This window comes from Dipodomys spectabilis, unplaced genomic scaffold (genome assembly GCF_019054845.1).
Source record: "Dipodomys spectabilis isolate Male_0828 unplaced genomic scaffold, ASM1905484v1 ptg000051l, whole genome shotgun sequence".
NCBI classification, from domain to species: Eukaryota; Metazoa; Chordata; class Mammalia; order Rodentia; family Heteromyidae; genus Dipodomys; species Dipodomys spectabilis.
This window is the reverse complement of record NW_024870728.1, coordinates 1312748-1337841: the sequence shown is the minus strand read 5'-3', so window position 1 is coordinate 1337841 and position 25094 is coordinate 1312748. Positions and strand designations below refer to the sequence as shown.

The following is a 25094-nucleotide window of genomic DNA, read 5'->3' as shown; positions in this document are numbered from 1 at the left end:
GCCCAGCTGGCTCTTTTGAGTTTCCTTCTTCTGGCCCAGTGTCCTGAATGACCTTTTTTTTTTGGTTTTATTTTTGTGTTTCTCTGTTCTAGGAATTAACTGAGAGTCTGTGTGTGCATTGGGCTACAGCCTCAGCCTGTGTGTTTTGTTTTTTGTTTGTTTGTTTTTTATTTCTGAGACAAGGTCTTGTTTTGCTGCTCTGGCTGATCCCAAGAGCTGGGATTACAGATGTGCACCACTACACCCAGCTCCTGTATGACTTTGAAGTAAAAGCTCTCAAGCTCTCTCCAGGCCTTTCTTCTGAAAGCCTGTTGGCTGCTCTTTCCTGAGACTTGCCTCATCCCCTCTCCCGCCCCCACAACCACTCTCGCACAACACCCATCCACACTAGACCACTGGCGACAAGCCAGGCAGGGAGAGCCTTTCCACAGGTTTCTCAGGCTCCTCCTAGGTCTGATGTACCCCCTCCTCACTGTCCCCCTTCAATACAACCCATGGCCTGCTAACTTCCCTGAAAACACAAACACCCTATCTGCCTTCCACTGGTCAGCTGCCACCTAGTCCTGGTGGCACAGTGGTCCAGGGAGCGGCCAGCTCCTGTGGGCAGCCTGTGCTGTCAGCTTCCCTTTCTGTTAGGTGGGGACAGAACAGGACTGTGGGGACTGAAGGAACTCACTTGTATGAAGGTGTCTGCCCATGCTTGGCTGCTGGGAAGACATACTAGGTTTTTAAATCACTGATGACGATGATGGTGATGATGGTTATTTTTGGTGGCACTAGGGTTTTGAACTCTGGGCCTCGTATTTGTTGGGCATTCAATCTACCATTTGAGCCAGCATTTTAGCCCCTCTTTTTTTTTTTGCCGGTCTGGGGCTTAGACTCTGAGACTGGGTACCATCCCTGGGCTTGTTTTGCTCAAGGCTAGTGCTCTATCATTTGAGCCACAACACTACTTCTGGCTTTTTTCTGAGATAAGGGTCTCATGGAGACTTTTCTGCCCACACTGGCTTCAAACCACAATCCTCAGATCTCAGCCTCCTGAGTAGCTAGTGTTATAGGCATGAGCCACTGGTTCCCAGCTCTTTTTTGCTTTAGTTATTTTTCAAATACCGTCTTGCTTTGTTGTTGTTACTGTTCAGCTGAACTTGAACCTTGATTGTCTCAAATCACAAACCTCTTGAATTGGTACCCTTCTAATCTCCACCTCTTAAGCCACTGTACGTGGCTCTATTTTTTTTAACAAAACCTCAGTGCCACTGGAAAGAATCATCATAGTAATGATCAGTGATTAAAACCTAGTAGGTCTTCCCACCAGTGCTGGCAGTCAAACTCAGTGTCTGCATGCTAGGCAGACACTTTAGCACTCTGCTTTATCCCCAGCCCACAGACTTTAGTTTATCACACATCTATCATTTTGGTGGCTGCACAACTTTAGTGTGGCTTTATTTATTTGCTTATTTATTTTGTGTTCTAGTTCTGGGGCTTGAACTTAGGGCCTGGGTTCTGTTTCCTAGCCTTTTGGCTCAAGGCTAGCACTCTACCATTTGAAGCCACACTTCTATTTCTGTTTTTTGTTGTTGTTGTTGTTGTTTTTTGGTCGGTTGTGGGGCCTGAACTCTGGCCTGGACGCTGTCCCTCAGCTCTTCAGCTCAAGGCTAGTGCTCTACCACTTAAGCCACAGCTCCACTTCCGGCTTTTTTCTGCTTATGTGGTGCTGAGGAATCAAACCCAGGGCCTCATGCATGCAAGGCAAGCACTCTACCACTGAGCCTTCCTAACCCATAGTCTTTTCTTCAGTAGTTCTTAGTCAAGCCTGAACTCTCCCTGGAAGGTGATTGTTCGGCAGTTTGCGCTGTGGGGTGGCAGCCTGGTACTTCCGGTTCTGATGACAGGTCGGCTGGCTGCAGCATTGGGTTGGTGGACCGAGAACTGCATACACAACAGAATTTCATGCCTTCCTGGTTCTAGAAGCTGGGCCTGACTCTGCAGTCTGGGTGTAGGCAGGGTCCTGCTGGCATCACAGGCTTGCAGAAGAATCCATCTCTGCTTCCCTCCTTTCTCCTGGTGGCGCTGGCAACCTCTGCCATCCACCCCTTCATTCATGGATTAGGCGTCCCTGCAATCTCTGCCTGGCACTCACTTGGTGTGCTCATGTGCGTCTCTATGTCACCACATGGCCTTAGGAGAACACCAGCTGCTAGATTTAGGGCTCACCTTGGTCCAGGGTGACCTCATCTCAGTTTAACTTGGTACATCTACAAAGGTCCCATTTCTAAATAAGGCCCCATTTATGAGGGTCAGAGTGAACATGTATTGTAGGAGACTGGGAGGGGGCCTTGCAGCGCCCTCCTGGGGATGGGGAGACCTCCAAGAAGGTACCTGGGTTAAGGAACATTGGAATCATCTCACGCGTCTCCAAAATCAGACTGATGCCTGTATCCATCAGGATTATCAGCACCCCCACTCCCCCAAAAGAGCCTAATCCCAACAGACTGGCCATCTACCTGCAGAAGCAGCCTGGCACAGCTGAAACCTGCCTGTGCCAGAATTTCCCCCTTTCAGCAGCTTCTAGATGCACATTCTGATGTCGCCTCCCCTCACTTAGCCCCTTGCAGGATGTAACCTGATTATACCGGTCTGCACAAAGCGCACCCGTTCTTTCTGTTGGGAAAAGGGGCAGATAGTGTTCGTGCAGATACAAAACATAGTTTGGTCCTTTTACATCTGCTTTTCTGGTTTCAAAGTCCTTGCCTGAGGGATTTCTTCCATTTTTCAAGACAAGGCTTGTCAGCCTGTGAGCTGGTTGGGTCTTGGAGTTGGTATTACTCGAGTCTTTGTGTCCTCGGACTTCACACAAAGGAGTCTGGGTCCTAAACGGGATGTTGTGGAAGAAAGGGAACTCTGTAATGAGTGTGGGACACCAGAAGCATCATCAGCCTGGCCAGAGAAAGCTGGCCTCTCTGTTTCCAAGTGTGTTACTGGATAGCCGAGCCAGGAGAAGCGTGGCCTGATTTTCAAGGCAGGGTGAGAAGGCCCAGGAGAACTTGACTCTGCAGAGTGTGTGTGCTCAGTGGAAACACGAGCCGAGCTGGACCAGCAGTCGAGGCTGGACAGGAAACTTTAATTACTCCAGGCCCCTTTCAAAGGGAGGGCATGGGGACAGCCACTTCAAGCAGGACCCAAACTCAACATCTTAACATGCAGCCATGGGGTTTCTGCAGAACACTGAGAGCTTGTATTTCAGTTCCCCCAAAGGAAGGGCAGGAAGAGGCGCCCGGCCGGCGGGGCTGGGGGGAAAGGTTGTCTTTTTCTGAAGACTGTGAGATGTCTTGGACTTTGTGCGGACAGACGCCGTGGTCTATTCCCCACATCCCGAGGCTCCACCAAAAGCCAAAAAAGTGGGGTTCTTCATTTCCCACCCTCTCCCTCCCAGTTTCTTCTTCTCCTTAATAGGGTTTAGTACAGCAAGAGGAAGGACAAGGTGCACGCTCTGCATTTTTCCCCTTCCTTCTTGCCTTCCTGCCTTCCTCCCCTTCCTCCCTCCCTTTTTCCCTTCCTCCCTCCCCCTCCCTTTCCCTCTCTCTCCCTTTCCCTCTTTCTCTTTCTTTTCCTCTATCTCTCCCTTTTCTTCCTCCTCTCTTTTTTCCTCTTCCTTTCCCTTTCCCCCTCTCCCTGTCCCTCTCCCTCCTTCCCTCCCTCCCTCCCTCCCTTCTTCCCTCCCTCCCCATCTCTCACAGGGGTGGGTTCTGGGGCTGAAATTCAGGGCTCCACACCCTTCCACTGAGTTCTGTCTCCAGCTTCCCAAAAGAATATAAGTTGGAAAATGGAGAATTTGGCCACAAGTTCAAGTGTGGCCTCTTAAAGGAGGTTTGTTGTGGGGGGGGGGGGGGGAAGGGACGTCCACACTTGGACATGCTAATCATTTCGGGGAATTGACTTTAACGCTGGAGAAGAGGGCTGGGCCTGGTGGTGATCCCAGCACTTGGGAAGCTGAGGTTAGGTATGAACAGAGTGAGCTTTGATTTGGCAGGGCCTGGGATTCGGGGGGCTGGAGGGGGAGCCTGGGGGGCCATGGTTGGCCATTGTGGGGCGTTTCTCCTTCTCCCCACCTCACTGTCTCTGGGAAGTCTCTTCAAAGTCGTCCCTTTTATGAGACTCTGAGGGATAATACTTTGCAACTGAATGATGACAACACTTATTAAAAGTGTGTCTGCGTGTGCATGCACGAATGTGTGTACGCTTGACCACGGAGCTCCATCTCCTGCCCAACTAGCAGACTCTACATGTAACTGCTCAGCAGGGAGGGGTGTGATCCCTAAGTGCCCCCCCACCCCCGAATCCATGCACAGGGGACGTGGGAGCTTGGAGGTGGTGTGACCTTAGACTGCAGCACTCAGGGAACGTCCCCATCCTCATGGGACAGCCAAGGAGGAGCAGAAAGCTCCACTAGGACAAGATTTGGGCCTGGGAAGGAGCCTCTAAAACAGGAAAGAAGGAAGAAAGGAAGGAGGCTGGGAGGGAGGGAAAAAAGGAGGGAAGGAAAGGAAGGAGGGAAGGAAGAAGGAAAGGAGGGAGGAAAGGAAAAAGAACTGTCTTGCTAGAGCCCCTGTGAGTGTGGTTGGAAGGGAAGTGTCCTGACCATGGTGAGGAGAGGTGGCAGCTAGGGGAGCTGGGAGTGGGGGACGATGGCCTCGGGGCTCCTTCTAGGCCTTGTGGGCAGGTCTGCCATGTGGCCAACATATCCTGAGAAAGGCCACATAACAGAGGTTTGGCTTTGGGGTCCCTGAGTGAGGGTGGAGTCCTCTAGTTACCACACTAACTGCACTTGGGACACTGCTGTGGCCAAGGCCGATACGCAGATGACGGGGTTCTGTGTTCCCAGGGATCTTTGGGCCAGATTTGGCTCATTCCTCCCTCTTCTTGCCTCTCTTCTTGAGAAGCTAGTGGTTCGGTTTCACTTGCTAGGCCAGACTTTCCCTGGAGAAAATAATAGAAGCCATGTTGGACCCCTTGGGTGGGTGAGTGCCATGTTGGGGCCAGCGTTCCAGAATCCCAGAGTTGTCTCTAGAAGATTCGCAGGAAGCAGAAGCAAGGATTGCACCCGAGTCTCCTACCAATCAAGAACTCTGGGCAGCCCTGGCTTCTAGGATGACCTGTGTCCTCAGGGAAATTCACCTTCGTATCCCCCACCCAGGTGTTCCAAGGTATGCTTGGTTACTAGGCCCCCTCCCCCCCAAAAGAAATCAAAAACAAAAAAGACACAGCTGACAGAGGAAATAGAAAACAAAAGGTGATTTGAAGGCTGTGGCTTTGGGAATCTGCCTCCATAGGCCCCAGGGTTAGAGCAGGAGTTCGAGTCCCTATGTCTTTGTGCCCAGGGTGATTCTTGCCTGGAACTGTGCACACATATTTGTAGCACCTGCTCCTCAGAGGAGTCCCCTGGTTTAAGGAAAATCTGCAAGCTTGAAGAAAACAACTTGTCTTCATTATTAGAGTAGGATGTTCCTCATTTAAAATTCCCTGTGCGTTAGTGCAGCATTGAGACCAGGGAGCAGGGCCCATTGTCACCTCCGAGCACATTCCTTTTTCCTTTTTGTTCTAGTATTGAGGATTGAACTCAGGGTGTTGTGCTTGTTTGGCAAGTGCTGTACCACCTTTTGCTTTTTGTGGTTTGTTTCTCTGATAGGGTTTCCCATGAACTTTGCCCAGGCTCTCCTTGAACCATGTCCTCTAATGCCTCCTGGGTAGTTGGCTTTGTATGTGTACTTCACCAAGTTTAGTGTTGTTCATGTTTTCTGTGTGTGTGTGTGTGTGTGTGTGTGTGTGTGTGTATTGGGGCTTGAACTCAAGGCCTTGCACTCTTCTTAGGCTTCTTTGCTCATGGATGGCACTCTATCACGTGGGCCATGCCTGCAGGGTTTTTGTTTGTGTTTTGCTGATGAATGGATATGAGTCTTGCAGACTTTTCTGCCGGGATTGCTTTCAAACCTCCAGCCTTAGATCTCAGCCTCCTGAGTAGCTAGGATTCCACACGTGAGCCAGGTTTGTACTGTCACCAGGGGCTTGGTCTCCACCCTTCTCTGCCCTCTGCTGACCTCTGTGTTGTCATCTTGGGCTGACAGCAAGATGACAAGTTTCCTCAAGTCCTCCTCAAGCCAAGACAAAATGCAGAGCCAGGAAGGACTCGGATTCTTCTGAATGAAGGGAAAACAGCCACAGTTGCATCCCCTCAGTCAGTCCCCACATCCTATGGCCAGCGGCTGCCAGGAAGGCAGTGATTGCTTAGCATGCTGAGTTGAGGACGAGTCCTCTTCGCTGTGGGCTGGGGTAGGGGTTCTACTACTAAGGAGGAGAGATGGGCTTCTTTGAGCTGAACAATGTTCCAAGATGCTCTCCTGTCCATCTGTGCTTTTGTCTACATGAGGGGCTATTTTTGTGTCCAAGACTAGGACTTGAAATCAGTATCTGATGCTTTCACTCCTTGGCTGGCATTTTACCATCTGCGCCATACCTCCAACCCCAATGAGGAGAAGTTGGGTTTTTTTGGTGCCAGTCCTGGGGCTTGAACTCGGGGTCTGGGCGCTGTCCCTGAGCTTCTTGTTGTTCAAGGCTGGTGCTCCACCACTTGAGCCACAGCTCTACTTCCACCTTTTATTGTGATTCATGAGAAATGAGAGTTTCATGGACTTTTCTGCCCAGGTTGTCTTCCAGCTATAGTCCTCAGAGCTCAGCTTCCTGAGAAGCTAGGATTGCAGGTGGGAGCCACTGGTGCCTGGCTAGGAGGAAGAATTTGTCCCTGGGGACTCGTGGAGACCTCTCCACCCCTGGGACACTTGCATTCATTGTAGTGGACATCCGTCTCTGAGTTTGAATTTTGTTGTTGTTGTTGTTGGTTGTTAGCCTTGAACTCTAGGCCTGGGTGCTATCCCTCAGCTCTTCAGCTCAAGGCTAGCGCTCTACCACTTGAGCCACAGCGCCACTTCCGGTTTTCTGGTGGTTTATTGGAGATAAGAGTCTCATGGATTTTCCTGCCCGGGCTGGCTTTGAACTGAGATCCTTAGATCTCTGTCTCCTGAGTAGCTAGGATGACAGGCCTGAGCCACCAGCGCCCGGCCTGAGTTTGAATCTTGTTCTGGTGTAGCTCACTGGCAGCCTGGCGTGCTGGGTTGGATGTCTGTGTCAATGCTTTGCTATTTCACTTCCCAGGCTCTGGCCCACCCCATCCTGCTGGGTGTGGAGGGCCCAGCTGATCCATTGCATCATTCCTGAAATCTGCTTGCTGCTGCCTCTGGTTCTCCAGACCATCTCCCGCGCTGGCCCATCTCTCCGCTTTCCTCCCCTCTGACAAGGCTGTCTATTCTATGTGTGCATGCCTGTTATTTTGAGACAGCTTCTCACTATGTAGCGGCCTGGAGCTCATGATCCTTCTGCCTCAGCCTCCCACTGCCCGAATTACAGGTGTGAACCACTATGTCCCACTTGGCTTTTTGTGTGCTGGGTTTGTGTGCGTTGAACAAGCAGCTCTACCCAACAGCTATACCTCAGTTCTGGGCCTGCTTTATCTTTCGGCCTTCACCTGGCTGTAGTTCCTGAGTGAAGGCGGAGTTTGGTTTTGGAGATAAAGCTTGGCTTCCTGGTAACAGTGGTAACCTCCTCACAGCTGTCAAGTCTTGGTTCTAATCCAGGCAGGGCCTGGGGATGGGGTGGAGCTCCCTTCAGCTGTGCTGGGTGGGGTCTGATTCTAACCGAGTGACCCTCATCTCTGTGTGTGGGGGGGGGGATGGCTTGTCTGCTCTCCCCCTCCAGGGCTAGCCTTGAGGTCACAGACCTGCCCTTCGCCTGCTGCCAACTTGGATTAGGTCTGCAGGAAGTAGGAGGACATTGTTCAGAACTTACAAGCCGCCCAGTGCCCAGTGCCCGTCCTTTGGCCCTTTCCGGGCAGGGAACCAGCACCGAGACCCCACTCCACGCCCAGCTCTGCTTACTGAATACCCATTGTGCCTTGGGACAGCTCATGCCAAAAAATAGCTGCTGACAGTCCCAGCCCTTCGCTGGTGGGGACCTGGTGAGCTCAGCCATGGCCCGGGATGGGTGGTGACAGAAGCTGGCCCTCGCTCTGTGTCCCACGTCCCCTGCTCTGCAGTGGCCGCTGTTACTGAGAACTGGGCTCTGGTGCATTCTTTCCGTCCAGTCCTCTCAGGTGGGTGCCTCCATCATCCCCTACATGACAGCAGGGAAAGGGCCATGGAGGGGCCCCAGCTGATGCTTCTTGTAAGGGGTGGAGCTGTCTCTGCTCCCTGGGTCATGAATGTCTCTCTCATTAATGTTCCCTCCCCAGCTTCTCAGGCTCCTGGGCTCAGCCATCTTTGCCATTGTCTGCTGCACGGCCAGGCTGGGGCAAGGTTGGCACAGCTTCTGCAGCCTGCATGACCTTGGGGCGCTGCTGGATCACCTGCCTCCTACATATTGTAGCCAGGAGCTTGCCAGAGCCCAGATCTCATTCCTTTACTTCCCCTTCAGAAGCCCTCAGAGCTGGAGGCAGCAGACTACATTCAGTGGTTCCTGTTGCCAGAGAACAAAGTCGAGTCCTCACGTTAAGTCTTAAAGCCCACTGCGGGGGGGCCATCACAGCTTGCTTCCTCACAGATTCTCCAGCCTGTAACTGCGGCCACTGAAACAAACCCCCAACCCACTCTCACCCAAGCCCTCCAATTTCTCTACTTGATTATATGCTGATGGTATTCAGGACTATAACATAAAAGAACTTGAGGTCTTCTTCAAAAATTGGTTTTGGTACCAGTACTGCGGCTTGAACTCAGAACCAGGGCACTCTCCCTTCGCTTTTTCTACTCAAGGCTGGCAATCTTGAGCCACAGTACCTTTTTTTTTTTTTTTTGCTAATTAATTGGAGATAAGAGTCGCACAGACTTTCCTGCCTGAGCTGGCTTTGAACCAAGATCTTCAGATCTCAGCCTCCTGAGTAGTAGTTAAGATTACTGGTGTGAGCCATCTGGTGTGTGTGTGTGTGTGTGTGTGTGTGTGTGTGTGTGTGTGTGTGTGTGTGTGTGTGTGTGTGTGTGTGTGTGTGTGTGTGTGTGTGTGTGTGTGTGTGTGTGTGTGTGTGTGTGTGTTGCTGGTGGTAAAGTCCAGGGTCTGTCTGTATATATTAAGCTAATGCTCTACCGTTGAGCCATATCCCCAGCCACCCAGAGACAAGATCCTCATGGCTGAGTGTGGCTAAGCTGTCCTTGAGTCCCCATGCCTGTCCCAAGGCCATTCTGAATGGGGCCTGGTCCTCTGCAGAGGTCTGTGCTCTGCTGACTGCAGTTACACCCAAGGCCTGACGGCTGCCAAGGGGATAAACTGGAGCCTGGGGAAGGGAGAGTCAAGTGGCTCCTACAGCCAGCTTACTGACCCACTCAGTCCCTGACCTGTAAGTGAGATGTGGAAAAAGGTAAGTGACCACCTTCTCAGGTTGTCCCCAAGATCACGTGACCACGGGCTGTGTTGACAGTCGGGGCTTTAATTAGGTCACTGGTTCCAGCCTGTTGTTCTTGACACCATGGGCTGCTAGGTTTAAGGTGGTAACAGCACACAGGGAAAAGTTCTGTAGGTGGGGAGGAGGGGCAGGAGATGGAGGCTGTGAGGCTGGAGGCTGACATCCCAGGTGTATTTCCTAATTATCCAAGCCCCGGCACTGTCCCCAGAGACACTCAAGGTGAACATGGGACTGCCTCAGGCCAACACAGCCTGGGCTGCCACTACCACCCTGCCCTTGCCCTGGCCCTGCCCTTCCAGGCTTCCTGGCTTGGGAGTCAAGGGGCTGGAATACAGCCCGACCAGCCTGATGGAGTCTGGGTGTGGGAAGTCCACTAGGTATGGGGTCTCTATCCTCCAAGATTTGCAGGGACCTGGGAGTTCCAGGACTATTCCCAGGGGTGCATCCTGCCAGGTGCCCTGCTCCTCAAGACTCTGTGTGTGTGTGTGTGTGTGTGTGTGTGTGTGCGCGCATGTGCGTGCGTGCATGTGCACATATGTGTGCCAGTCCCGAGGCTTGAACTTGGGGCCTGGCTGCTGTCCTTGAGCTTTTTTTTTGCTCAAGGATGGTACTTTATCACTTGAGCCACTGTGCCATTTCTGGCTTTTTTCTGAGTACTTTATGGGAGATGAATTTCATGGACTTTCCTGGTCAGATTGACTTTGAACCGGGATCCTCAGATCGGATTGTAAGTATGAGCCACCAGTGGCTGGCTATTTGCCTTTAATCTTGGTAACACCTGGACAGAGGGAGGATCAGATACCCAGAAAATTCCAATAACTCCACCAGCATCACAATACCTGGCCTGGGATGGTCCCTGGGTGGAGCAGGACGACCTGGCCCGATCCAGCAGAACATATCCAGCCTCCACCACTTGTGCCTTCCCCAGGGAAAGCCCACAAGGCAGGGATTGGCACTCTGGGGTCCTGCGACACTCCCTGGCCGGGGGTGCAGTCCCGCTGCGTGCATTGGGACACTGCAGCTTTGGCACCAGCAGAGCTCTACCTTCCTCTGTAATCTTGCCAAGTACCGAGCAGGAAGCAGGAACTGGGGCTTGGGGGCAGCTCTCCCTGCTTCCATCTTAGGGATTTCCAGTATTCAGAAGCACAGGGTGCTGAGGCTGACTTACAGTGGCCTCTGAGTCCATGGGTTTCTCACCAGGTGCCAGTGGCTCATGCCTGTAGCCTTTGCTACTCAGGAATCTGAGATCTGAGGGTCACAGTTGCAGGAAAGTCTGTGAGGCTCTTATCTCTGATTAACCAGAAAAAAAAAACAAATCAGCAACAACAGAAGTGGAGCTGTGGTTCAAGTGGAGAATGCCAGCCTTGAGCGAAAAAGCCATGTGAGAACACAAAGCCCTGAGTTCAAGGCCCCAGCACTGGCACAAAAAGAAAAAATAATATGGGTCTCTTGCAGGAAGAGGAAAAATATGCGAGCTCTGTCCCAGTGCCACCCTTTCCTGCCTGGCTGGAACTGCTATGCCGGCTGGCCCCACTGAGTTCCACTCCCTCTACTCCCAAGTCCACCCTCTGTCCTGAGCTGAGAGGTTTTCCTGAAAGCCATCTGATGTTGCTCCCCGGGGAGTGGAGAAGGGAGGAGTTGCTCTTTTACCTATAGGACCCACACAACTTTCCCAGAATGCCTTATGTGAGTTGTTGGCCTGCCTCCCCCTTCCAGAACATTCTGGTACCCCAGGATTGCATTGGCCCAAAGACCACTGGCTTTTCCCAGGTTCCTCTGTTGGTTCTTCCTTTGTCCCAGCCGCTCCCAGCACGGCCCCATTCTCAAAGCCCCACTGTTCCTTTATCGGCTTCCCTTCCCCGCTGGGACCATCTTTGTGCCTCCTTTCTGCTCTGGAGATGCCCAGGTAGAAGTGAGCCAGGTGGTCAGGAAGGGAGTGAGTGGAGCACAAGAGAGCCAGAAGCTCATGCTTCGGAAGTTTGGGCTCTGACTTTCGCTTCCTCAGAGCCCGCTACTCATCCTTTGCCTTCTGTGATCTCTGATCTGGAGACAGGAAGGAGGGTGGGGAGGAGACAGATGAGATGATAGCTAGGGATCCAAAACCAGAAACTGAGAAATCTGGGCAGAGGGGCCCCAGCCCGGAGACCTCGGGGAATCGTTGAGATTCACACAGATGGGCAGAGTTGGGGACACCAGGAGGCCCCACCCCAGGAAAATTTGACTTGAAAGTTCCTGGTGCCACAGAAGAGCCAGTGACCTGCAGGCTGAGGAGATTCTGTCCCTGCCAACGGCTGACAATCCCTCGTGTCCTTGTCTTCTGTACTTTGGCCAGCTCTGGCCATTGGAAAGGCATGCATACTTCCAACAAGGCCTTTCTGCATAAAGAAGCCACTGTCCTGGTGGTGGCTGAGGCGTGGGCTACCTCCCACCCCCCCTCCACACACACTAGGGCATTTTCTGGGGCACTGCCATCTTCCTGAGAACCCCCTGGCCCAGGAATTCCCTCCGGAGTCTCTGATGGCTGAGCTTCAGCAAACAAAGACTGCCTGGCTTCATTCTTCCTTTGTTAATGGCACGATTATTCTGGTGAGTTGAAAACCAAGAAAACCCAGGGGCTCTGGGCAGTAGAAGCCAAAAGAATAAGCGATTCATTGGCTGGGGGGGGGTGGTGAAATTAGGTGGACACCAGACACCAGCTCTGGCCTCTGTGGGGGTGGGGGGGCTCGGGATCACCTGGACCCTTAGACAAGACTAGGGTTTTTCCCAGTTGGTGGGGACCATAGAGGTAGTCGCCTTGATCAAGAATCTCAGTCTGCCTTGATTTACCTCAGCTACCACACCTCAGTGCTTGCCAGCTAGGAAAGGAGGGGGGATGTCTTTCCAAGGGAACCTGGAGCAGTACAGGGCTGGGCCAGGGTGAATGTATATAAAACAAGCACCGGTGCCTCACTCCTAGATGCTAGATACTTAGGAGGCTGGGATCTGAGGATCACAGTTGGAGGCCAGTACTGAGAGGAAAGTCCCTGAGACTCTTATCTCCAATTAGTCAGCAAAAAGCCTGAAGTGGAGCTGTGATTCAAATGGTCCAGCACTACTCTTGAGAGGGGAAAGCTCAGGGACAGCACCCACATCCTAAGTTCAAGCCCTAGTCTACGCACACACAAAATCAGCCAGCACAGGGACCGTGGCAGGTGGTTGGGTTGAATTTTCTCCAGGATGCTAAAGATGAATTTGGGACCAAGCGGAGTGTGGGCAGCTTTCTGGAGTCGAGCCCTGGAAGCTGTCTGCTTCCTCGTCATTCCTTTAGAGTGGCTTTTTATAAAAATAGCCCTCTTACTCACTCTGGCTAGTGCCAACTGAGGCCTCTCTCCCTTGGGCTATTGACAGCTCAGCAAGGCAGAGGGGGCTCAGCTCACTCCTGGTTACAGAGAATGTCATCTCTCCCCATGCAGTGCTGGGCAGGGCACCTGGGTCTGCACCCCGGTCTGGATGTGTGGGGTCATCCCAACAGACTGTGGAGAAGAGAAAGATGAGATTGACTGAAAAAATGGAAACACAAGAAAAGCACACACATCCAGGAAGCCTCAGGAAACAAATATCAGTATAAGGTCCTGGCACGACCAAACTGGGGGTTGAACTCAGGACTTCACACTTGCTCAGCAAGTGTTCTACCCTGGCAGCCATGCCCCAGTCCTTTTAGTATGCTTTTCAGATAGACTCCCACACTGACTTGCCCTGGACTGGCATCAGACCACGATCCTCCTACTAAAACCTCCTGTGCATTTTGGGGTTCTATCTATGAGCTACCACAACCAGGCCACACCTAGCCTTTGTGGGTAATTTCTCTTGACTAATCTAGGTTGCTTAGAACAAAGATCTGGGATAGAATTTAACATGACAGTGAAGACTGGGAGTAGAGCTTGGTGGCAGAGCACCTGCAAGGATCCCTGGGTTTGACCACCCCCCAGCATAAAAGCCACAAAAAACAGAATTAAAAAAACAAAAACTACAGAAGCAAAAGGGAGATAAGATGTTGGTAGAGTGACTTGGGAGATGACAGTAAGCATTTGAAAGATGCAAGTCTGTCTGTCTGTCTGTCTGTCTCTCTGATTTCAAAAGGAGGAAAGGATATAGGTTTAATCTGGGCTTTAGAGAGAAATCAGGCCCCAGGCAACAGGGCTCTGTGGGACCTCACAGGGGCCAGGTGACCACCCCCGCCCCCTGACTCCCAGGCTCTACAGGTTCCTCCGGAGCCACCTGCTAGGGCTATTCCCTGTGGTGAGGATATCCTGGTCTACATACCCAAGCAGCTATTCTGGGGGTACACACACACACACACACACACTGCTGTGTGTGTAGTCCAGCTCAGAGGCAGAGCTGGGGGTTCAGGAATCAGGCTGGCTGGGTGGGGGCAGGGGTGTCCTGTGAGCCTTCTGAGCCCAGTGGCCCAAGCTGATGAGCCTCCCCGGGTCCCAGTATCTCCAGCAGCCTGATGGTGCCTCACCCCTCTGAGGGGTGTTGAAAGATTAAGCAGGAGAAAATTATATGAAGGGCTCCACTGGCGAGACTTTCTCCAAATGTTTATGAGACAGAAATATTAGCCTTCTCTTGGCCAACAATGACTCCCTCTGCCTGGGATGGTGCCCTGCTCTGAGGCTGCACATTTCCGGGCCTCGGAGGCAGGCACCAGTCACTTAGGTGGAAGTTTTCACATGTAAATTGCGAAAGACTGACTGAAGCTGAGCATGGTGGCTCACGCCTGTAATCCTGACTATGCAGGAGGCTGAGATGTGAGGATCACAGTTTGAAGCCAGCCTGGGAAGGAAAGTCCATGAGACTCTTATCTCCAGTTAACCACTAAAAAGCCAGAAGTAGAGCTGAGGCTCAAGTGGTAGAGCCATGGGGCTGGGAAGGTGGCTCAGTGGTAGAGTGCTTGCCTTGCATGCCTGAGGCCCTGGGTTCGAGTCCTCAGCACCACATAAGCAAAAAGAAAAAAGCCGGAAGTGGCCCTGTGGCTCAAGTCGTACAACACTAGCCTTGAGCTGAAGAGCTGAGGGACAGTGCCCAGGCCCAGAGTTCAGGCCCCACGACTGGATCCCCTACCCCCACAAAAAAAGTGGTAGAGCCACAAAAGTTCAGGAACAGTGCCTAGGTCTTGAGTTCAAGCCCTAGGACTGGCACTCACACAAAAAGTCACTCTGTTATGTATGCACAGTGCACACATGCACATACCCCGGGTCTCCCCTCACCTCAAGAGGGTGAGTTGGGTATGTAGCATAAACTCAGCCAGTGCTGGTCATTCTTGCCAGCCCTATGCCCCTAAAAAACAGCAAATCCTGACTTGGCCAACCCAGCTGTGTGTGTGTGTGTGTGTGTGTGTATGTGTGTGTGTGTGTGTGTGTGTGTGTGTGTGTGTGTGTGTGTGTGTATCTGTCTCTGTGTATGTCTATGTGTATGTGTGTAGGTACTGGGATTTGAACTCAGGACCTGGTAATCTTCCTCTGTGCACAAGGCTGGTTCTCTACCACTTGAGCCACAGCTCCACTTTGGCTCAGTTCTGATGCAGAGGATTGGCTTACCTGCTCTCTGCCCACTCGTGACAGGGAGCTGTTAATCGGCCCTTCCCAGCGCCCCAACCACAATGGCGCACAGTGCCTTGCCTCAGCGAACTCTACATAAAACAGTAAGGGCAGGCGGCTACTATTAACTCATCACAGGACTACTGGGCTTAATATCCTAGCTACTCAGAAGGCTGAGTTCTGAGGAGAAGCATGGGTCAAAGCCAGTCCAGGTAGCGGCTGTCTCTAATCCCCAAAGAGCTGGACGAGGAGCTGTAGCTCAAGCTTGGAGTGAAAACGCTCAGGGACAGCGCCCAGGCCCTGACTTTTGGCACTGAAGGCCCTGAGGCCTGTCGTGTGTGGGTGCACCGCCGCCGCCTCGGGCTTTGAGGGGACAGACAAAATGGTAGGATGGCACCAGAACATATGAACATTCTTCTGTTTGTTTGTTTTTTTTTTTTACCCTGCCTGTCTTGTAAATCTTGGAGGAAGCGACCACAGCCAAGCCCTTGGAAAGGGTCACTTTGAAGACAGAGGGATGTGCTTGTGATGTTAAGTCCCAGCACTACTGGGAGGGGACACCTCTGATGTGGTCACTTTATGGTTTGCCAGACTCCATAGATGGCACTGGGCTGACGCTTCTAATAGGAACATAAGAAAGCAGCTTTTCCCGGGCAGGGGTGAGGAGAGGGTGGCGGGGGAGCTGGCCAGCCAGCGGCCCCTCAGCGCAGTGCAGCCAGGGTCTCCTCTCTCACCTCATCCTTGGCCTTTTTCCTTGTCCGGGATTGGCCCCCTTGGTGGGGGAGGGGGACTTCTGCTTCCAGACGCATGCTCCCAAAGGGGCGGGATAAACATTTCGCACCCCCTCTCACTGGGGCCCTTTCTGTTGGGCCTAGACAGAGTTTGAGGCGTGGGGCCCAGACCAAGGGTTTCTGGGTCCGAAGCCCTGAGGACAGCTCGGCTGTCCCCTCCCTGGGCCCTGGAGGGTGAGCTCCTCCTCCAGCCTGGCGTGGCATCATGGCATCTGGGGCCATCTCCAGGTTAGAGTAGCTAGAAATGGTTCCCTCCTCTCTCATGTGGCTGAGAACAAATCTTTGCCTTGTTCCCTGATCTTTGCTTATCACCCCCGCATCATCCCAGTGTACCCCTAAAACTTGAGCCTTTCACTACTCCTCCCTTCCTTTCATCTCAACACTGTATATGCCTGGACTGATTTAGTGTGTGTGTGTGTGTGTGTGTGTGTGTGTGTGTGTGTGTGTGTGTGTGTGTGTCTGTCTGTCTGTCTGTCTGTCTGTCTGTCTGTCTGTCTGTGTGTAGGTACTAGGCTTGAACTCAGGGCCTCACACTGTGGCTTAGGTTTTTTACTCAAGGGCTGGTGCTGTATCACTTGAACCACACCTTCACTTCTGTCTTTTGCTGGTTAATTTGAGATAAAAGTATCAGGAACTTTTCTGCCTGGGCTGGCTTTGAATTTTGATCCTCTGATTTCAGTCTTCTGAGTACCTAGGATTACAGGCATGAGCTAGCAGTACTGGCAGATTTGTGTCTTCAATGTACCACCCTATGGCTCATCTTTTCTGAAAACTTAGTTTAAATGTACACTTCTCTCCTTTGAAGGGACCGTCTGTTGTTTTTTAATTTAACTGGGCCACATCTTTTCTTTCTTGGGTGGGTAATAAAGGATGGAACCAGGGCCTTGTGCAAGCTAGGCAGGTGCTCTACGATTGAACACCTCCCCCTTCCCCCAAACCCCAGGGCCAACCTTCTAACTTTGAATTGCCACCATTTCCAGCGGAAAGTCCCCAGACATAGAGGATTTTGTGCTTGGCTGAACCTGTGTGCTCTGTTCCCTTTTGTAAGTTTTGGACACATGACCACATGGAAGGCTCTGGAAAGTTCCACACTACCATAAACCTGTTTACTTGGACTAGAACTCCTTGTAACAAAGACAGTGCATCTCAGCCTGTTTGGAAGAAAGAGCTCACTTGACTTTCCAGGTCCAGTTCTGGTCAGCTGTTCTGCCAGCAAGCTCCTCTGCATTGAGCTAAAGGCTGTCTTGGTCATTTCCACGTGCAGAGCCGCGCTCTGGCTGCCCACGAAGGTCCTTGTGCTACCCCACACGCACTACTTCGCTTTCCCAGGCCCAAGGGTTCTGGCTCCTTCTGACTTTATGTGGGGTCTTAGCCCATTCATACCACGGATTAGCTTCAACCTGCCTGGTTTGTGGGGTCTGTGTAGAATGCAATAGAGCCACGAGGTGGGTGGAAGTGTGGCCCCCTTAAGTTGGTCTATGATAATTAACTTACATTTTCTGGATGCTCTCCCTGAGCTAGCTAGCTAGCTAGCTTGCTTGCTTGCTTGCTTGCTTGCTTCCTTCCTTCCTTCCTTCCTTCCTTTTTTTTGCTCACAGCTAGTGCTCTACTACTTGAGCCACAGCTTCACTTCTGGCTTCTGGTAGTTAATTCAAGATAAGAATCTCATGGACTTTCCTGCTTGGGGTTGGCTTTGAACCATGATCCAATAGGTATCAGCCTCCTGAATAGTTAGGATCACAGGTGTAAAACACTAGCCCCAGGCTTTAACTTACTATTTTAAAATGTGCAGTTCAGTGGCATGCACTTCATTTTCATTGTTACGTGAACATCACCATCATCTGGACCTGGAACTTTTTCATTGTGCAAAACAGAAACTCTGCTCCCATTAAAACAGTCACCTTCCCTTTGCATCCCTTAGCCTCTTGCTCCAAAAATTTGACTCCTCCTCATACCTCATCTAAGAGGAATTCTACAGTGTGTGTGCTTTTCCTGTGTGTCACCTCATACAATGTGGACTCACCAATCTTGAATTCACCTCAAGGTCCAGCCACGTGGAAGTATGTGTGTGTCAGAATTTCCTGTGGCAGAATGCTATTCCACTGTATGGGTGTACCTAGTGTGGCTTAGCCACTCATTTGCTGATGAGTGCATTCCTTGGGGGTCATCTACCTTTTGGTTATTGTGAATAGAGCTGCAGTTAACAGTGGGGAACAAATATCTCCTTGAGATTCTCCTTCCAGTTATGGCCCTGAGAAGAATTATTGAATCATGTAGCAATTCTGTGCTTACTGTCTGGAATCCTTTTATTTTTTATTAGTATACATTAGCAATGCAAGGGGGAATTGTATTGGGACATTTCCATGCATTTAGACAATATTTTCCCTTCACTCCCCTGTCACTCCCCCCCCCCCCCGCCCCGATCCTTCATTTCCTTCCTAATACAATTTCAACAGTTGTTCCATTTTTATACACATTCACAGTCTATTTTGATTATATTCATTCATCCTTTCCACCCTCATTAGCCCAGCTAGTGCTTCTCTCCCCATACCCCCTCTTCTCCTCATACCCCTATTGAGCAACGGCTTTCATTAAGGTTCTTCATGCTGTTTGCCATCTCAAAATTATTCATAATCTTTTTCTCTCTCCTCTTCCCTTCATCTGCTAAGTGGCCCCTTAGATTCATGCTCTGTTTGTATCAGTGCCTTGAAATTGTTCCTTGCTGTGTTTTGTCATTGGATACCATACCAAATTGCTAAAGTCTTTGGAGCCTAGATTCTGCCTCCACATATCTGCCCCAGTGAGTCTGAGAGAGCTCCAGAAGAGCCACCCGACCTGATCACCCTGGTATCTGCACTCACCTGTCACCCCCAGAGGGCCTAATAAGGCCTTATCTCCTGAGCACCGACATCAGGTTAGCCATAGTTTTCTGTTGGACCAGCTTGACACCTGTATTTCAGAAATAGAGAAGGAGCTGGGTAGCACATGCCTGTATTCTCAGTACTTGGGAAAGAGGCACGAGGATCGTGAGTTGGAAGCTAGCCTTGGCTACATGGCGAATGTCCAGGGAGAGAGAGAGCAAGAGTGAGCAAGCAAGCCAGAGGTTGGGGGGGAAAGTGGGAGGGGGGGGGAGGAAAGGAGGGAGTCTGGAAATAATTGATTATGGTAAGTAAGTGTGACTGTGTGACTGTCTAGAATATAAAAGGTCCTGAGTTCAATCTCCAGCACTGCTTCTACCCCCTCAAGAGTAAATGATGGAGGGGAGGCGGGGGGGGGGGGGGGGGTGGAGGGGGATGGGAAGGGATGGGAAGGGGAAACAAAGGAGGAGGCAACAATGCTTGATAAGAAATGTACTCATTATCTTGCCCATGTAATTGTAACCCCTCTGTACAGTATTTTCACAATAAAAAAAGAAAAAAAAAAGAGTAAATGAACATATGGCCCAGAAATCACCCTCTTAGACATACATTCCCCCAAATTGTAACATAGCTCTATATGAACACTTGTACACCAATACTCAAAGGAGCATTATTTAGGGAAAAATCTCAAGCACTGATCACCTGATGAATGGATAAATGAAATGTAGCATTGTGCACCATTAGAATATTACTTGGCAGTAAAAAAGAGGTAAAGCAGATGGATACATGTTGCTATGAGTGAACCTTGAAAACTTTATACAACGTGAAAGAAGCCAGATGAGAATTCTGTAAGTGGTCTGAGTCCATTGATAAGAAATATCCATGGGGCTGGGAAGGTGGCTCAGTGGTAGAGTGCTTGCCTTACATACATGAGGCTCTGAGTTCGATTCCTCAGTACCACATAAGCAGAAAAAGCTGAAAGTGGTGCTGTGGCTCAAGTGGTAGAGCACTAGCCTTGAGCTGAAGAGCTGAGGGACAGCACCCAGGCCCAGAGTTCAAGTCCCATGACTGACAAAAAATACCCAAAAGAGGCAAATCCAGAGACTTTTGACTAGCCATTTGTAGGAGATGGATGGGACATGAGGAATGATGAGAAATGACTGCTAATGGGTATGCCCATTAGTGGGAAGAAAATGTTTAGGACTCGATAGTAATGATGGTGAAACCTATGAATACACTAATAAAACACTGGGCTCAATTAAAAGGAATGAATTATTTAAAGGAGTGAATTATATAATGTGTACATTGTATCTCAGTAATGTTCTTTTGTGTGTGTGCCAGTCCTGGGGCTTGAACTCAGGGTCTGGGCACTGCCCCTAAACTGCTTTTGCTTAAGGCTAGCGCTCTACTACTTGAGCCACAGCACCACTTCTGCCTTTTGCTTTGTATGTGGGTACTGAGGAATGGAACCCAGGGCTTCATGCATGCAGGGCAAGCACTCTACCACTAAGCCACCTTCCCAGCCTGCTTTTATTATTTAAAGTAAACATACAAAGTAGTTTGATGCGGTCCACCATGGAGTCATTTTTAGTACGCCCATATAAATCACTGCTTCCTCTTATTTAACAAGCACAGACCAGCCTTTGTTACACAGGTGTGGGGCCAGACCAACTGATTGGTAACTCTGCCCACTTCCCCTAGAAACCTTGATTGTCACCTGGCTCTTGTCCAGACTTGGGGACCCTGTCTTTGGGGGGCTCATGGGAGACCTTCAGAGCTCACTCAGAGCCACATAGCCACTGCGTGTGGGCCTTTAGTCTCTGGCCAGTGGGGTGGCCTGGCCCCGGCACTGAGAGCAAAGACAACTTTGGGGAAGCAATGCCCAGTGGAAGAGGGTGGTGCATGCTGGGTACCGGAAAAGGACACACAGTGGGTGCCACTCGAGCACAGAGGAGGAAGAGGGTGGTACACCCCAAGATGTGGGGTGCAGGAAGCGATGGGGGAGAGCGGGCGGGGGGGGGCATGCGTGAGTGGAGGTTGGGGGGCTGGGGGGTGGCATGGATCAGCTTCTGTTCATGAAGCAGTCAGAATTCTCAGACCTCCTATCCGGGCTGTCTTAAATGCCACGGCCCACAGCCTTGGATTGCCAGTTGTCCACAGGCTGGCTGCATTTTTTGGTGGGTGGCAGTGGTTCTCAACAGTGGCAGGGCTTGTTACTGCATGGGGGTGGGCAGATGGATGGTGAACAAGGCTCACTGGCTGATTTAATAGATACGCATCACAAAATGTGCCGTCATAAGGGTTGAAGTGTCCTGGGTCCCAGCAGGAAGCACGTTGGCAGTGCTGCTCTGTAACACTGGCATCCATCTCCCAAGCCTTCCCCTGTCCCAGACTGAACCAGGCAAGGCTGGCTTGGGCCCTCCTGCCTTCCTTCCCTCTGCGTTTGACTATTCCAGGCCCCTCTCGTGTGTGCCTTGGGTGACCAGCTTACTTCCCCTAGCATGAGGGACAGCCCTTGAAGGTCAACTGTGTTGTAGCAGGTGTTGCTTTCCTTCCTTTTTATGGCTGAAGAAAATTCCTTTGCATAAATTATCATGCTCCATTTGAATGCACTGGTCTCGCTTATCCTGCGGCTGTGCATCGACGCACAGCCTTCTTTAGGCTGTAGAGTCCTGATTCCTCTCTCACCACTCCCCTCAGATTCTTGGGATGGAAACCAGGGCCTTGTGGATGCATTCGAGGCGAAACAAAACAAAAACAAATACATACACAATGGAATTCTATGCGTCCTTCAGAAAGAATGACATCGCCCCATTTGTTAGGAAATGGAAAGACTTGGAAAAAATTTTATTAAGTGAAGTAAGCCAGGCCCAAAGAAACATAGGTCCCATGGTTTCCCTTAACTTGCAATATCTAGTATATGTCTGAGTCAAGCAGAAAAGGTCAGATAAGTTGATGTTAAGCGAAATGAACCCCAAGATAGGGACACAAGTGGTTTTTTTCTTCCTTGCTATTGTTCCTAACATATTTATAAGGTACCATGTGAATTTTTTTGTTGCTTTATATGTCCCTCCCCCACGGTATAACCCCTGTTTTCACTGTATTTGATGTTGGTATAATTTGGGGAGGGGAAGGGAAAAAACAAAATGTTTAAATAGGGATACAGGTGGACCCACTGCAACAATGAGATGTACAAGATGCTATGAACTTTACAATTTAGGTGGGGGTGGGGAGTGTAGTTGAGGAGGTGGGAGAGAAGGGATGGTAGGGGAAGAACAAAGGAGGAGGTAACAATGCTGGATAAGAAATGTACTCATTACCTTGCTCGTGTAACTGTAACCCCTCTGTACAGTATTTTCACAATAAAAAACTTATTAAAAAAAAAAAAAAACATGGGCTTGGAAGGTGGCTCAGTGGTAGAGTGCTAGCCTTGCATGCCAGAGGCCCTGGGTTCGATTCCTCAGAACCACATAAGCAGAAAAAAAAAAAGCCGGAAGTGGCGCTGGGGCTCAAGTGGTAGAATGCTAGCCTTGAGCTGAAGAGCTGAGGGACAGCGCCCAGGCCGAGTTCAAGCCCACGACCGGACCCAAAAAAAAAAAAAAACCAAAACACAAAAACCCTACCATTAAGCCAGATGCTGGTGGCTTCCACCTGTAAGCTACTCAGGAGACTGAAATCTGAAGATCAGGGTTCTAAGCTAGCCTGGGCAGAAAAATCTGAAACTCTTATCACCAATTAACCACCAAAAAGCTCAAGTGATGCAGTGTCATCCTCGAGTGGAAAAGCTAAGAAAGAGCTCAAGGCCCCAAGTCCAAGTCCCAGTACTGGTCCAGAAACACACAGACACACACAGACAGACAGACACACACACACACACATACACACACACCCATCATTGAACTATACTTCCAGCCCAATTTATTTAATTAAATATTTGATTAGCATGCTGTAGTTTCACAAGGAGGGGGAGATTCACTTTGACAGACGTGTACAGTATATCCCCCTATAGCGCTTTGTGTTTCCCCTTTCTCATAGCCCTTGTCCACCCAATGCCCTCCCACAGTAACTACCCCAGCAGGGCCTGTTTTACTTTCTTGTCATTCATTGTTGTTGTTGTTTTAGTATGCATTGCACCAAGGAATCTCACCATGGTATTTCATTCATGCATACGTTAACATTTTGTTCACAACAACCCTCTTTTGCTTTCTGTTTGTCCTTCGAATCCCTATTGATCTATAGCTTTAAGATTCCCCAGATCATCTTCACACATAGTTTTTCTGTATTTTAAAATTATTCAGTATCAGCCAGGTGCTGGGGGCTCACGCCTATAATCCTAGCTATGTAGGAGGCTGGGATCTGAGGTTTGAGGTTACCCTGGGCAGGAAAGTTTGTGAGATTCTTATCTCCAATGAACCACCAACAAGCCAGAAGTGGAGCTGTGGCTCAAATTCTAGCCTTGAGGAAAATATGCTCAAGGACAGTTCCCAGGCCCTGAGTTCAAGACCTAGTACCTGTGCATGTGCATGCACACATGCAAAATACAAATGTGACTTTTCTCTTTTTTCCTTTCTTTCTTTCTTTTCTTTTTTGTTAGTCATGGAGCTTGAACTCAAGGCCTGGACACTGTCAAGACTAGTGCACCACTTTGAGCCACACACCACTTCTACAAATGTAACCTTTCTTTCTTTCTTTCTTTCTTTCTTGTCAGTCATGGGGATTGAACTCTGAGCCTGGGCACTCTCCTTCAACTCTTCAGCTCAAGGCTAGTGTTCTACCACTTGAGCCACAGCGCCACTTCCTGTTTTCTGAGTGATTTATTGGAGATAAGAGTCTCACATACTTTCCTGCCCAGGCTGGCTTTAAACCTCGATGTTCAGATCTCAGCCTCCTGAGTAGCCAGGATTACAGGCCTGAGCCACCAGTACCCCGCCCAAATGTGACTTTTCAATATACACTTGGGAGACTAGAAAATGTGTTTGGCCTAACATTTCTTCCTTTTCACCTGCAGGTATGACGCTGGACGGGATGGTTTCATCGACCTGATGGAGTTGAAGCTGATGATGGAGAAGCTGGGGGCCCCGCAGACTCACCTGGGCCTGAAGAGCATGATCAAGGAGGTGGATGAGGACTTTGATGGCAAGCTCAGCTTCCGGGAGGTACCAATGCCCTGTGGGTCCAGCGCCCCCAGAGGGAGTGGCGGTGGGAGGAACTGCAGTTTACCAATGGGTTGGCCTCCTGAGAGTGCTGTTTGGACATTCAAACTACATTTCTCTTTTAAAAATACCTTTAACTCAGGAGGCTGAGATCTGAGGATCGAGGCTCAAACCCAGCCAGGGCAGGAAAGTCTATGGGACTCTTACGTCCAATTAACCACCAGAAAACCGGAAGTGGAGCTGTGGCTCAAAGTGGTAGAGCGCTAGCCTTGAGCTGAAGAGCTCAGGAACAGTGTCCAGGCCAAGTTCAAGCCCCACAACCAACCAAAAAAAAAAAACACAGAAAAACAAAAAAACTTTAAGGGTTCCCATCTGTAATTCTAGTTACTTGGGAGGTGGAGATCAGAAAGATCTGTTAAGTGTCAGCATGGGCAAAAAATACATGACTTCTTCTCAATCAATTAAAAAAACCAGGCATGATGGCTTCTGCCTGTCATCCTACTTGCTTGGGAATTATAACTAGGAGGATCAAGGTCCAGGCTGACCAGAACATAAATGGGAGACCTTACCTGAAAGATAACTAAACCAAATAGGGTTTGGGGCATGGCTTCAGTGGTAGAGTGTCTGCCTAGCAAGCACAAAACCTGGAGTGCTAGACTGGGAAAATGCCCAGCTAACAGACTGAAGACCTGCATGAGTAACTGAACTGCATTTGGGCAAAAGAGTAAGAAATGTAGTCATGTGCTGGTGGCCCACGTCTGTAATCCTAGCTACGTGTGGGGAGGGGGTCTTTGGTTGAACTGACCAAGGTGAGCCCTCTCTTCCCGCTGTGACTAACTGGGCTCATCACACACAACTCCAGAAATTGCCGTCTTATCCTGGCCTAGGCCGTGGAGCAGGTACACGTGCTAACGTGATCTGTATTAGATCTTCCTCCCATTTCCTGACACTCTGCCAGCTCCTAGTCCTCTTGAAATAGCGGAAGTGTCTTTGCATGCGAAAGAGAAGACTCATGACTGGCCACCACTAGTGGTCACAAGAAGGATCTCTGGGGCTGAAGGTTAAATCCATCACCAGGGACCAATGACTGAATTAACTATGTCTATATAATGACATCTCCATAAAACCAGAAAAAACTGGTTTCTTTATTTTACGGGAGTGGGGAGGTGGGGGGTGTCTAGATTACTAAGCACAGGGAGGTTCCTGGAGGGAAG

General features: G+C 50.3%; 1 protein-coding gene across 1 annotated transcript in view; it reads left to right on the top strand.

The window, feature by feature from the left end:
• Window positions 1-25094, top strand: part of Efhd1 (EF-hand domain family member D1) — a 46774-nt gene that overhangs the window by 3576 nt on the left and 18104 nt on the right. The window contains exon 2 of the mRNA XM_042679346.1: window positions 23736-23883. Within this exon, the coding sequence (XP_042535280.1) occupies window positions 23736-23883 (148 nt within the window). The remainder of the gene's footprint in view (window positions 1-23735; window positions 23884-25094) is intronic.